Source organism: Galleria mellonella, unplaced genomic scaffold (genome assembly GCF_026898425.1).
Source record: "Galleria mellonella isolate WM207_F2 unplaced genomic scaffold, CSIRO_AGI_GalMel_v1 utg63, whole genome shotgun sequence".
In the NCBI taxonomy this organism is placed as follows: domain Eukaryota; kingdom Metazoa; phylum Arthropoda; class Insecta; order Lepidoptera; family Pyralidae; genus Galleria; species Galleria mellonella.
Window position 1 is genome coordinate 9,775,888 of NW_026442130.1, and position 15,379 is coordinate 9,791,266.

General features: G+C 32.5%; 1 protein-coding gene across 6 annotated transcripts in view; it reads right to left on the reverse strand.

Moving 5' to 3' along the window:
- The window catches only part of LOC113521965 (potassium/sodium hyperpolarization-activated cyclic nucleotide-gated channel 2), a 268,571-nt gene that overhangs the window by 223,190 nt on the left and 30,002 nt on the right, over positions 1 to 15,379 (reverse strand). For all 6 annotated transcript variants that reach the window (XM_031909762.2, XM_052900023.1, XM_052900021.1 and 3 more), the window contains exon 2: positions 4,358 to 4,920. In XM_031909762.2, coding sequence (XP_031765622.1) covers positions 4,358 to 4,404 — 47 coding nt within the window. In that variant the 5' untranslated portion in view covers positions 4,405 to 4,920. The remainder of the gene's footprint in view (positions 1 to 4,357; positions 4,921 to 15,379) is intronic.

Here is a 15,379-nt window from a genome sequence, read left to right on the forward strand (position 1 = left end):
TAATGACTATTAAATTAAGTCGGCGTATTAGTTATTAGTTTTGACACATAAGTGCAAGGGAATTAAGTCGAAATAAAACCTTATGCATCTCTTCTTGACCAGCATGGTAATAGTAGACAAGAATCCTTCTCTTTTGTAGAGAGATCCGTGATACTATTATTCAATAAATATATTGAATAATAGTATCACAGATCTCTACAGAACTTGAGGGAAAAAGCATTGTTATTGACAGCCTATTCCTAGCAATATCCTATCAGATCAACTTTCAAACGGTTCCCCCTGAAAACTGTCGTAGTTAATTCTCGTTGAATTTCTCACGACGAGTAAACTGATCTGCTTTCATCCTCATTTTCAAATTTTATCGATGCCCCGTCAGCGTCTATCGATAGCACAGGCAGGATTGCCATTCTATTTTCACCCATTAATAAAAAACCCTAACAATATACGATCTTGGTCAGAGTTTATTATTTAGATTACTTCAGTTCCATGTAATACAAAATGTAACATTACAACTACCAAGTAGGTTCAACTGAGGTTTCCTTTCCCGAGATGTACACTCGTATGTATGCACGCCCTCCGGAAATACATTCTCTGCGGTTTGAAACTTAGTGCCATAACCCTAGCTCTCTAGCTACTCCAAGTCTTATTAGAAATAGCGTAGTAATTAAAAAAATTACCTAAATTAAACGTTGACACTTTCAGAGGTCCATACCAAAATGTTACAAAGGCACCCTTACGATTCGACTTTATCCATCCATCTGTCTGGTACAACGCTTTATCATATTAGGTAAGTACGGTACCTACAAAATGTTACCTTTTTCAAATTTGCCATAGTTTTAGATATTGTTCACCCAGATATATTGCAAAAGTAATTATTGAAAAAAAAAATTTTTTTGCAAGCTACGTACAAAAGTACTACTATTTCTAATATACTTGGATAGAACCTCACATGAAAGTGTTTCATTTGTATTAAAATAATACTGCATTTTAATCCCCGTAAGGAACTAGGGGTAAGCATAGATAGATTGATGAATTTTTTATAAATTTAATAAATTCTTAAATACTTACAATATATAATGTGAATTGAATTTTATTTTTCCTTACCTTTGTAATTGTAATTTTAGCTTAATTTCTAATACATTTATCGATAAGTTAGATACAATGTTAGGGTTATTTATACTATTAAATATGCAAAATCATATCTAAAGCAATCTATCAATTTATGAAGCTATTGACGGACTTTTATAGTCGTAGTAAAAACTTTTGTAATAATCTTATGAAATCACTTTCGATTCCTTCTTCCCTGTATTTACAACTCCAAGATGTATATATATAATGACCATATAAGTATAATAGGTTTCCGGCTATCTTTATATTGAAAGGAATAAGTCGGAAATAAATCTATATATACCGAAAAAGCAATAATAGAATATATTAACTACCTACTTGCTACCGCTACAAAGCAGTCCATTGTGGAATGCTCTCACTTGGCTAAGAACAGGAATAGATTGAAATACATTGCAAGGACCTCAGTCGCCAAAGAGAGCTTTATTGATAATCCACTGTCTTCAGGAAAACCACAACCACTCTGGCAAGAATTTACTAAAGAAATAAGTGAGAGATTTACTAAAAAACTCAGACGAATTGAGAAATTATTTATTTTGTAAGTCGCTTAAAAATTGGTTTAAGATTTTTTATTTTTTACCTAAGTCCATACATTTTACCTAGGTTCCATAAAAAATTAAAACATCTTTTTATATTTTTTTTATTGCATGATAATGAAATGTTAACCTTGTCTATGCTAACGGTATCCGCTGGCGGGGCACCAGTGAGGGATTATAGGTGAGAATAAAAGGCAGGTCAGTTAGCCCATCGCGATGAATACCCCTGGAATTTAAGCACAACGGTTTCCAGGGGGCGGGGCACCACAAGGATCTCGACTTGACCGAATATATTGCTAGCAATGGGACTGGTATTCCGCATTACTGATAATCCCTTCCCTTCCCCTACTTTTTGTTATCATTTGGTTTATTATTAATTAAATAATATAGATTTAATCTTAAGTACAATGCTACTAAATTTTATAAATATAAAAGTTTGTAAAGGTAAATATTTGGATGTTTGTTACTTAAATCATAAAGGGCTAAACAGATTTGAATTATCTTTGATACACGGTTAAGTTATATTCTAAATTCTAAATTTCGCATTTCGCGATACAGTTAATATTCATGTATTTTTTGAATAGATCATGACCTAGGTAATAAGCATACGGCCCACCTGATACTTAGCGGTTACCGTAGCCTTTTAATGCCTGTAATATCAGGAGTTGCGTTGCCGACCCTGAAGAAACCTCTTTATCCCCCTTTTGAAGAACCCCATGCTGTAGTCTCTTGGAAAAACCTCAACAGGGAGGTCATAGAATACGTTTAATACATACATTTTTCAATTTAAAATTCAAATCATCTTTATTCTAATAAAGTCGTTTACAAACACTTATATTATATCATCATTTTTATGCAGAGTTCGGAAAGTTGTTATCTGTTGAGAAGAACCCACAAAAAAGAACTCAACAGTTACATTTAAACCTCTGTTAACATTATGTGTATTTATTTCAGTATATTATGTCTAAAATTACTGGCCATTATATTCAAGTAATCGTTTACTGTGTTTACTGGTTTTGTTTAATAAGTGTTTTTTTAATAACAGTTTTGAATTTATTAAAGGGTAGATTCAATATATCTTTCGATATCTTATTATAACATTTGATGCCCATTCCCATAAAAGACCTATTAACTTTTTCTAAACAATACTTCGGAACATTAAATTGTTTATACAATTATTAAACATGAATCAAAATGGAAGCCCAGAGTGTATAAATTAAAAATAATTCAATCCGAACTAGCGACGTGACTAACAAATTAAATGCCTTTGATAGCTATAGTGATTCCGACCACAACCGCTAGCTATTTGTAATTTCCTATTTCGTATATTCTGCTTAATCGTCGTTCGAAATACATAGAAAAGCTAATTACAAACGAAGTGAGACCAAATGATCAAAAATCGAATTAGGCCATGTGTATAATTAAATTCGAATTAGCAATATGTGTTGAATCAATCAGATCGATCTAATGAAAAGCCAGCTGACGGTTTACGTGATGAAAAGTGGCAATCCTGCTTATCGATAAACATTAAGACCAATGAGCTTAAAAGTATTGTAATTTCTATGGTGTACCTCATCCTTAGCAATTTTTAAGGATTATAGCGTTAGCCGTATGGTCTTTGCATAGAATACGCTACCTCTTCTTTTTCCGTGGATGTCTTAAGAGGCGACTGAGGGAACTTAATGGAGGGATGGGCATCAACATCCCTCTTAAAACATCACGAAAATTCTAACCGCCAATCCGTCTGCCAAACTTGGTAATTACTGGCAATACCCCCCTTAAAGGGAAGGCCCATGTTCAGCAGTGGACAGTTAACTGCTGATATGATGATGATGATGATGATGATAGTGTCATGCCTCCGTACCTTGTAATTTTCTGCTAAATTATTTGTAATCGAAATATAGCAAACAAACACAGCTGGTTGACGACATAAATAGTTAATTTCAGAAATATAAATTGGTAAAAGTACCCAAGTATACTTTTATCTTTCATGTACATTTATACAAAGCTTTTTCTGATAAAATGTGAATAAATCTTAACATAAATAAAATCTGCTCAAGTAGCGTTAAAAATTATATACGCAACACAAATCAAATTGCTTCACATTACTGATTCGGGGTGCATACTAACCACCCACATAGTATTCTAATTGAGGCTTATACCGATGTCAATTTACATACAAACAGCTATTAATGACCTCTAATTGTACTTAATATTTATTGTTTACAAAGCGTTACAATAGAATACTCCTAATTTCTAAGTGTAAAGGTTCATATTGCGGCAATCTTCATTTTATAGCTCCTGCATCAGATTTACGCAGAGTAATTGAATATTCACGTCTCTTAAATCGAAGTTTTTGTGACATTGTTAGTTTGCATTTACTGAATTAATATGATATTGTATCTCTTACTATAGCATGTTGGACTTATGCCAAGTTTTATACCAATCCTTTGTAAGATGATCCTAGCAATATTTGTAAAGGTCCTTATCCTACACCTTCATTTAATTCAAACCTTTTATTTCCCAGAATTCAAATTGATTAAAACTTTTTTGATTAATAGAAAAAAAGCTTCATATGAGTTTTATTAGACAATGTTAACAGAAATTAATCACCAACTCTCATTGAACAAAAATGTTATAATTCTAATATGGAAGTGCCATTTATATTTTATGATGATAGAGAGTCTAATACTCACGTGTTGTTAGCGGACGATAGCCGCCGGTGTAGGCTGCGCAGCGACATGGCGTACCCCTAGCAGGGCGGGCTGCCGCTCCCCTTGCCGCGCGGCCGGCGCAGCGCGCGCGCTCCGAAGAACGCGCCCTCCTCGTTGCAGGACTGCGAGCGCTGCGAAGCCAACATGCCGGCCGCGCGGCCCAGCGCGTGCAGCGGCCGCACGCGCGCGCGCCTGCCCCACCCGCACCCGGCCACCACCTCAATCTTGCTGGCCGCACGCGCACACCCGCGCGTCGATCTCACGCCGCCTGACGGCAAATTCGCACGACGACAGCACGCATCGAATGCAATCCACTGCGCGAACACGACCACGTTACACCCGCACGATCGCACCGCGCGTCTCACGCGCCTCCACTGCCCACACACACCTTGGCACTTGTGTACACTAACTACCTTATTTTACTAACTAACGTAATTGAAGTATCGATTGAAGGCGCTTCGTCGTTTACTAGATTCGTTTTCGATTTGATTAATTTTAAAATTATTATTGTTTTGTGGTTAGCTTCGTGCCTCCGGACGTAGTATCTGAAACAAATTAGAATTTGTAATTAGATCACCGGCTCGTTACTCTTTGAATTGGAAGGAAATTGGAATTGATCGATCCCGCCATAATCGAATCAGTGTGTCGAAATTAATTTGGTAATAACGCAAACAAGTGTCCGACGATACTAACTCGACGACGTTTCATATTTCGTTAGAACTAATCATGTAACGAAAATTAAAGGTGGGAGGGCTCTAGAATAGAATATTATGCGTGTCAGCCTCCATAATTAATATATTTGTGGGCTAGTCTTATAATACACACACGTTCGTTCGAGTCACGGAATGATTTTTGTTTTGAATGTAATTAGAGTGGTCAGGGCGCGGAGGAAGTTTTAATGAAACGGTCAGCCGGAGGTCCGGTTCAGTTAATCCTTTGAAAGCTTCTAATCCCCACACTTCTACATAGGCACACGAGTACAGAAAAGATTTCGAACGTTGTTGCGAATAGCGTCGTGAAGTAGGTCAAATGTAGTACTTGTGGTTATAGAACACATCAACGGCACAGCTTTCATCTAATTTTAAATACATGGTTCTTCAGTTTGTACCTATTGTTATATAGGTTGGTAGTTTGTGGTTGTTGAATCCTTAATGTGATAAAAACTATTCACTGTTTTACTAAATACCCCATCTATTCTCTAGTAAGCATTCCATCTCCCATATAAAATAGCAAGGGCGAGATGCCTTAAATAAATGTTTTTAATAAACTAAATGTAATTATATAAATAGATCTCCCAATCAAAGCTATGTCTAGGAACTAAAACCTTTTACCATAGACAAGTAACTAATGAGTTTATTGGTAGACAGGTTTTCATTATACCGCATAAGAACAAAAAGAAAAAACAAAATACCAAAATATGCGGTCTTCTTCTATCTCATAAATACGACAGTAATGATATATATCATATCAATAAATATAGCAGCTATGTCTACAACTTTGTATGTATTGAACGAGGTAAGTGAGATTAGCAATAATAGTCACTGAATTTTATTAAAGTTTGACGAAGAAAACTTTCATTCTTTCTTACCAACTTTGCTATTCATGTAGGCATATTGTATATTTTTTTATATCTACCTTTGAGTGTTTAATTCAATTTATTTTATTGTTGAATTAATGAACTGTATAAGTTTTTTTTTATAGAAATGTTTGCTTGAATAATATTAATGAAAGATTAACACATAAAACGCTTTTAAACGTTAAATAATCATCTATAAATGAATGAATGGTTTATTTCTCTTCACAAAAGGTAGTACAAAGCGACAACTTGAGGTACAATTAGATATGTAAGACCAATTCTGTGAGAGACTGGTGCTTGCAGTAGGTTTTGAAGAACCTGTGTTACAAGTCACCAGTGCCTCCTCTCTATCTATTCTTAATAAATCTATATATCTATGATTAATAGGTGTTAATGACGACTAAATAAATGTGTACAGACAAAGAACTGGTACTATTTAAAGTTAAATTAACATATTTTTTTTCTATCAAATTAATAAATTTCACTTTAAGAGGGAGTTTCATGAAATACAGTATTTAATGGTCTGATTCATGGTACTCTTTAAAAGGTATTTATCGCTTTAAGCTGGATTGCCTGGGCTCGGCTCATAAAACACGATCATTTTAATGCTATAATGTCGGCTGACAAATTTTGTTGGCAGTTTATAACATTCTTGTGGCATCCCTTTAGAGTCGTACTCAACTTTGAATGAGGGTATAGAAATTTGACTACCTATAACACACTTTACATTTGTCTTCATTCATTACTACATGATCTAATTAATGGCTGAGTCCTTTTCACGAAATATACGAGTACATAACACTGAAACTGCTATTATGTGCTATAAGAATGTTTAGAAACTAAAGAAGCAACCAACATTTGATGGTAGTACCAAGAATACCTAGAACCGAGCCTAATCAAAATATTTCCTAAATTAACCGGGAATCTACCGTGGGTCCTCATTTATGCAAACAACATGCCTGCTACTGCGCCACGGGGATATTATGTATAGCTCTTTAGCCGCATAAATAACGTACGTTCCTCTGTAATTAATGTACTCTTCCGTGTAATAGAATAATCCCTCGTTCCTCAGCTTCCTATATATAATATAATTTAGAAATTGAAATTCACTCATGTTTTTTCCTCAAACGTCTGTATTTCGTGCGCGGACAGAATTGATTATCGCATTTATTTAACTTTATGGAAATGTATTCATATAAATAAAATAATATTTTAACACGAATAATTCAACGGTAAAACATTATACTATCGAAATATATATCTAAATATATTAAAAGAGCAATAAAACATATTCGTTATTAAAAAAGTATAACGTCTTTAGGTAGATATCATAATATTCTTATAGCAACATAAGGAGGTTGTAAAACACATATTATTTTGCATATATAAAAACTGTTATTTAATTTATCGATATATTTTTCAAATCAATTCAAATTGTATTTTATTTATTCATATGTATGCGTGTGCATGTGTGTATGTGCGTGTGTACATGTTCAAAATTGAAGTCGCTTTTTGCGAAGTAAAATTACTTATTGTAATGTTTATAATTAATTTGGCCTTTTTACTTTTTATATTTCAACGATTTAAAACTGTTAGAATGTCACACATTAAATTAGTTTTTGTTATACACCACTAATGCAGACGCGTCGTTCAGTGAAATAAAGCAGATGATTGATTCCCCGCGTTATTGATTGATTAGCGTAGAGCCGAGTAACTTCTAACAAAGTTAACTCCACAATTCACTTACTGTGGTAAGGAGCGAACTTTATGTCTTAGTTAGTTAATAGGTACTTACACGTGGTAATTGACCGACTTAACCCAATTTCAATTCATGCAACTTGGAATGGCAAACAAGTTGACTGTCCAACTGATTGAAATGGCGTCGCATTCAAAGTTGTTTTACAGTAATTAAATTATTATTATTTATTAGTATATAAAGTACACGCTCGTCATTATTTTTGTATGGATTTCGACCATTATGCAAATGTAGATAATAAAAAATATGATTTTCATAATGGCAAAAATGTTTCAAAATCGTAAGGATTTACATAATAGTTGTATATAATTGTTTGTATCTATAATAAGTTTATTATTGTAATTATTGTAATCTTTTGGAGACAACAATAAAGAATATTTATCTAACTAATATTATGAATGTAAAAGTGAATATGATTTTTTTTTGTTACCTCTTATTGCCTTAGAGTTTTACCAATCACTGTGTCATTTGGTATACACCTATTACCTATATGGGATGGAGAAAGACATAGGCTATATTCATCCTGGTCAGTCAATATATCTCAGTCACAAGAGCGAAGTCGCAGGTAAATAAATAATTAAATACTATTTAATGAATCACTAGTAAGAAAACATAAATGTAAAAAGAAAAATAATAATAATATTTTTATTAATCATATTTTCAGCTTAATTTAAATCAAGTATTTTTATATTTAAATACCAAAATTTTTTCTTATTTATATAATAAATAACTGTTACAGCGTTATATTAAAGTAATATATCCGACATGAGATGGCGTATCCCAGGAGAGTCCGTAAACGTAAAAAAGATGAGTTCTTTCTGTCATATTATCATTCACATTTATAAACGAAGCATGAATAAACAAAATTTGACAAACAAGATCGTTGCTTTGAAAAATAGTCAATCTCAAGCACCTATACTAAATAAACTTCAATGTTCAGTCATTTTATTTCACTTTATAAAAAAAACAACAAATAGTTCGCTTAAGATTATTTAGTGATTCCATAAAAAATCTATATGATTTGTGGAGGATTATAATTTTTCTATAAAAACAATCACATAGTAATTTTCTGATACAATCAGGATTATTTGATTCATAATCGATAACAAGATCAGCGGAAATCATTGACTTTCTTTTACGAAATATATTTTGTTCTGGTTAACTTTCGATATAAAAACACTTAAAGGGTATAGTTATCGATATATAAGAACTCAAACAAAATAAACAAATAATCCGATTAACAGCGGTTTGGGCACTCGCGGGAGCTTAATTCAGCGAGCATGTTAGAATCCACCTAGTAGGGATGCCACTTAAATTTCAATATGCTCGGCGCAATGTGGGCGTTATTTACGTACAACAATACTATAGCAACATTTGACAAAAACCTCTGATTACAAAATTTTAATTCAGAACCTTATTTTAGCAAAACACTAGATACCTACTACTGAATCATGATTCCTTCAAATATATATTTACTATCTATCTATTATACCTATAAAATCGTTTGTCCTGACTAGTAGATTTTATAGATATAGAGCCAAAACTACTAGCTCTAGAAAGCTAAAATTTTGAACATAACTAAGTCGCATGCTCATTTACGCTCTATGTTATAAAAATAGCGCCTTGAAATTGCAAATTTCAAATATTCTTACTAAGCATACGGGAAAATATTTTTGAACATTTCAACTTAGCCTTACACGTTAATAATTACCATTACACGTGCAAAGCCAACTAACCAGCTAGTACAGGATGAAATTAAAATCATTGGCATCCTTTTGAGGGAGGTTCCTGCCAGCGAAATTAAACATTTTTTCTAAACAAACATGGATTAAAAAACGTCAATTGTTTTTTAATTTTTCATACTAACACACCATGTCTACTTATCAAATTAGTATCATCATTATATCAGCCATCTATTGTCTACTGCTGAATATAGGCTCCCAAAAGAGGGGTCGTGTAAGATTATAATGATGATGTTCATTGTTGAATATAGGGGGGGGGGGTTAGTCATTGCCACGTTTGGTAGGCGGGTTAGCAACCGCAGTTAGGCTTTGGTAATGTTTTAGATTAAGTTCCCTTAGTCACCTCTGAAGAAAACCACGGGAAAGTAAGGAGTGACATATTCTATGTTAGGCTAAAATTGTTGTAAATTTTCAAATCCTTGACAAAAATGTTTGGTCTTACTAATGTAATATCCCTTTATAAAGGTGCTATTGATTAAGAATTCAACCTGTATATACAAATCAATATCAAGAACGTAGTAAAACTTGATACAAATTTAAATGCGGCCCGCGGCAAGAACGAGATCTGAACACCTCTAAATCGATTTTTCACTAAGTCTATTTTCGCGGCGCTCCTCTCGTCCTAAATTCGAAGCATTGTATGCGCAGATTCGTCGCAGTTGAGCGAGACGCGACCCCAGCTCGCCATTTCTTGTTTATCTATAGATGAACAAGATATACATGTAACTAGCTTTTACCTGCGACTTCGTCTGGGTGATCAGATATGTTCATTGATAGGATTACATGGGAACTATCCTACACCCTTCTCCATCTCAAACACCACATAAAAGTACACCAAATTTCATAATGATTGGTTTAACCCTCAAGACACTAAGAGATGACGAACAAACAAATAAACAAATTTTCAACATTTTTAATACATTTATAACTAGCTTTTACCTGCGACTTTGTCCACGTGACAGGGATAAAAAGTAACCTATGCCCTTCTCCATGTACACATGTACACTTTTTCATATGTACACCTATTTTTTTTTTATATTTTATTTCTTCATTTCTTTTATTTTTTCATTTCATTTTTATTTCATTTCATATGATGTTTTTTTCATAATTTCATAGGATTGATTAAGCCGCTTAGGTACTTTTTTTATGGAACTTAAAATGGCAAACAAGCTGAAGGCCCACCTGATGGAAAGTAACCGTCGTCTATAGACATGAGAAGTACCATGGATATAACAGAGCATACTGTTTAGCTCATGATACCCCCCATGCATTGCATTCCAGAGGACTCAGGTGTTATTCCTCTGTATCCTTCAAACACTTCAAACTGAAACACAGCCATGCAAGCACAATTGCTTCACAGTAGAAACACGAATGGGACAGAGATGCTCAAGCAAACGACTTTTGTACTAAGATATACAAATAAACTCATTTTCACATTTCTAATATTACTCGTAGTGAGGATTTAAGTGCGTTCATACCTAAGGTTTTTTTTCATATTTCTGTTTGAATATAAAAAGCGCACTTAAAAGTACAATATTTCTCTTCTTACTGCAAAAATGTCCACATTTTTTTGCATACAAAGTATTATGTATCTGTGGCTGTGTGTGGTTGAAATTATTAGATGTGTGACGATGCCCAAATTTGCGAATATTTTTTGTTAAAAACTCTTTTTACACTTTGTTTATAAAGTAGCCTTTATATAAATAACGGCTGAGTTTGGGGTTCATTTGTATTCCAGACTGGTATCATGACGTCATATAGCTGACATTTCCACACTGTATGAATTATCGTAACAATGACAATAATTGGAATTTATCGTAACATAAGGGTATTTCATTCCTAAAAATCAGTGAATATTGAACCTCACTTATGGCTTTGTCCACATAAATTAGGCTTCATAAGTATTAACATAGATAAATAGATAAATTATTTATTCACCATTACAAGCACAAAGGATGATGTCCAAGATGTTAACCATATATGTAACAAATCACCAAATTCCAAAATAAAAATCATTCAAATGTTTTAAAATATTACGTTACATACACGAAAAAATAGCCTTGTGATACCGGCATAGAATAGGCCATCCCTTCCTTTACCGTATGTGTCGTAAGAGGCGACTAAGGGAACTTAATGGTTGAGGGATGGACAGCAGCATCCCTCCTTAATCATCACCTAAGCCTCCCCCCCCCCCCATGTATGTTCAACTTATGTTTAACAGTGAATATCATCATCATCATAACTTACACGGAAAAATATCTGTTGAATCCAGAACATTACCCCTTTTTAAAATTATTTATTTTATTTATTTATTTAACACTTTATTGCACCAACATAACAGGATTTGTTCAACAATTTTCAATATGTATGGTGTAGTACAAAAAGCGGTCTTATTGCTAAGCAATCTCTTCCAGACAACCTTTGGGTAGAAGGAATTAAAGCATAAGTAAGTAGGTGGCAAATTAGTGAAAATATGCACTAGTTTATAGATAAGAGTAAATATTATTAAGGAAACAATTCCTGAAGCTACCTAATTACCATAATAATAACAGATGAATAAAACTGACCTCTGATAGATATCTATGATACGTAAATTATGTTGACTTTTACCCTTTCCCCTTTCCTTTTTTGCTCTTTCGTATTACCTGTCTGTGTCTGGTGAGCATTACACTCGATTTGACACATTTTGTAGGGCATATTGGAATACAATACAGGAGAGGACGAGTTACCTGCTATCGCCGTTCATTTATTTTTTCAGAATTTTATACTACTATTATAAGAATAAATCCACTACCAAAGGATTTGTTAAGAAGTTTTATATTATTTCTTACTAAAAATAACTATAATTAATATATATTTATATATATTTAATTTACTTAATAAAACTGCAAACAGACGATATATGTATATGGAAGATATTTATGAAATAATAATGTGAGGGATAATAAGGGCAATAGAAGTTAAAACAATGTTTTTTGAAAATTTTATCTGTCTGTATGTTTGTTCCGATATCATGCAGAAAATGGATATGTTTTTCATATTTGTGTTTTTGAAGGTTTAACTTAAAATCTGGTGTATATTTTAATATGATATGACATTTAGAATTTGTGAATTGTTAATATTTATCGAGTATTCCGGATTTTCCGATTGCTTCATTTGATTAAAGATCTGCTTCCATATTTGGCTTTATTGTAAAGATTATGTTTTCGCTCTCATAAAAACCCGGGATTGAATTACGTTTACACTCATAAATTAAACTGTCAGATTATAGAAATCGATTGAGCGACTCTAGTCAACCCTTCAACTATCGCGTATCACACATTTAAACAAACTTTGTATCTTCATTACAGTTAATAAGATTAACAGTTTAACGTGAAACATAACGGAGATTAGTTATGTACTTTGACGCCGCCACACCGCTAAATATGAAGTAAGTGTGCCAATTATTCTATTGAAACTAATGAAGCTGTAATAATTTATTTATTTATTCAATTTTAATACAACTTAATAGTGAAAATGGCGGACTTAATACCATATTGCATTATCTACCAGTCGACCGTAGACATCGTTTATTAAGGAGTTCAAAATGAAGCATATTCTTGTTGTTATGATTATGTAGCCAACTCTGAATAAACAATCATAATTTTTTTACTCTTACTAGGATAAATATTCCCGTATTGACCATATATTTTATTAATTTTGTGATGAATGAATCTGATATCTTTTTAAGCATCAAAATCTACATGTAAAGCAATTCGTATACGTTCTCAATTCAAATATTTTAAACTATTTTTGTCCGCTACTTCGTTCGCACGGATTTCAGAAATAGAAAAATCAATTAAATGAACCATTTCTAGATGATATGTCAAAATAAAACGTATATAAGTTAGACACTCAGAAATACAACAGAGAAATCTACATTCAATTTGGTACAGTAGTTTTTACGTAATGCCAGAACCAAAGAATGCCAGAAGAATATACACACACCGACAATTAAAAAAAAAAATATTTTGGCTTCTATTGCTCCTATTAAAACTTTTTATATATATTTATAATATTTTCAATGTACAATCATTGTCCACAATACAATCTTATTATATTAGTAAGATGTAATTACCTATCCATGAAACATCTCGTCATTTTGGAAATGTGTGTGTGAGTATGTTTTCACGATAGAAAGCACTGTTGTTGCTGAGTAAAATATACTTATTAGTAATCATTAAATCTCTAAAATTTTATATTCTTTCCCAAATTTGAATATCTGAATGATTCAAATTGTTATTTTTCCGCTATATAAAGCTCTCTAGAGATAATCTAAGCAACATTGAATGAATTATGCATAGCTCATAGTGAATTCGTTTCTAGTATGGCACTAGAAATAAATTTACTAGAATATGAACGAAATAAAAAGGTATCATTATTATTAGATGAATATCTTAATACCTACCATTACCTATAAACCGCAATCGCTACACTTTAAGTAGTTAAACGAGACAAAACTTAGATTTTCGCGGTTGACTTAACACTTAATTAATATACATAATTAACAGTTGTTACACGATTATTTATTTATTTTGAATACGCCGATATTTGGACGAATCGTGTATTGTAAGAGTCGTGGTTAGATATGGCTAACTATCTTTGTTAGTTTAACATTCTTTTTTTTTTCAATACGAGACTAGCTTTTTGTCCACCACTTCGTACACGTGAATTTCAAGTTAGATAAAATTTTAAGCTACACCTACAGGAATACAACTGTGAGAAATCGCATACAATTTGGTTTTTGCGTGATGTCGAAACAAGAGAGAAAACTTTGAAAAATTGTTATTACGACTTCTATGGTCTTTATACGAAGACCCATCATGCATTTTTTTAATATCCTCCTCCTATATTAATGTGTAGACATCGTCTAAACACAAATTAATTACATTAGTTAATTTTTTTCATTATTTTATTTATAATTCTTATTTATAAATACTTCAAACGTGTATAAATGTATACAAGGTTTCTTTACAAATAAACTATTAATTTGGAATAAAGTGAAAGTAGATAGGTATGATAGTTTTTTTTAAAGGAAATATTCTCAAATCGACTGTATTTCTTTTTGTCTTATACACGATGTCTTCGTACATTATGATTTGAACTTGATAATTATTTTGATAATCAATAGGGTTATTAATTTTGTTACTATATAAAACGATTTATTCGTAGTGCTTTTTAAACAAATGGTGTTTCTTAGTATTACCACTTGACAGTTATACAATTTTATTTCAAATTTCACAAGATAATGCCAATTTATAAAATAAATTATTACATAATAATACTATACATCAATAGATAGAGATAGATATAATAGATAATTTACAAATGAATGCTACATAATAGGTACTATAGAAGGGCTTGTACGCTTTGTTTCCATAATCGCCTTTTACGTCGTCCTAGCAATGAAAAGAACTGGTGACACGTATTCATTCGGTCAACGCACAGAAATAAATAAAGAGTATTGAACACAGACAAATCCGCGTGTTTCAGTTCGTAAATAAGAAACTGTTAAATATTTTCCATTCCAATTGTATTGCCTGTAAAATTCACCGGCTCATGTTTCAACGAGGAAACAAAACATATTCGTACAAGAGTGGAAATTAAAAACAATTTTAATTTGCATATCTAACTAGAGCACTGGGTTCTGTAGGGCGCTCGTGGAAACGTTTAATTTTAAATGCTCGTATGTACAAGTGCCGATATTTTTGAGTGTAATGTCCACTTGGGTGCAATAAAAATTGTGGATCCCAGTACTAAAATGAAATTTTATTTTCACTACAGACCGAGTACTACTTAACTGACAGCAGGTTTTCCAGTTAGACTATATTTTAACCGACTTCAAAATATCTTTTAATAATAATGTTCAATATTATTCTTATTGTTGACTA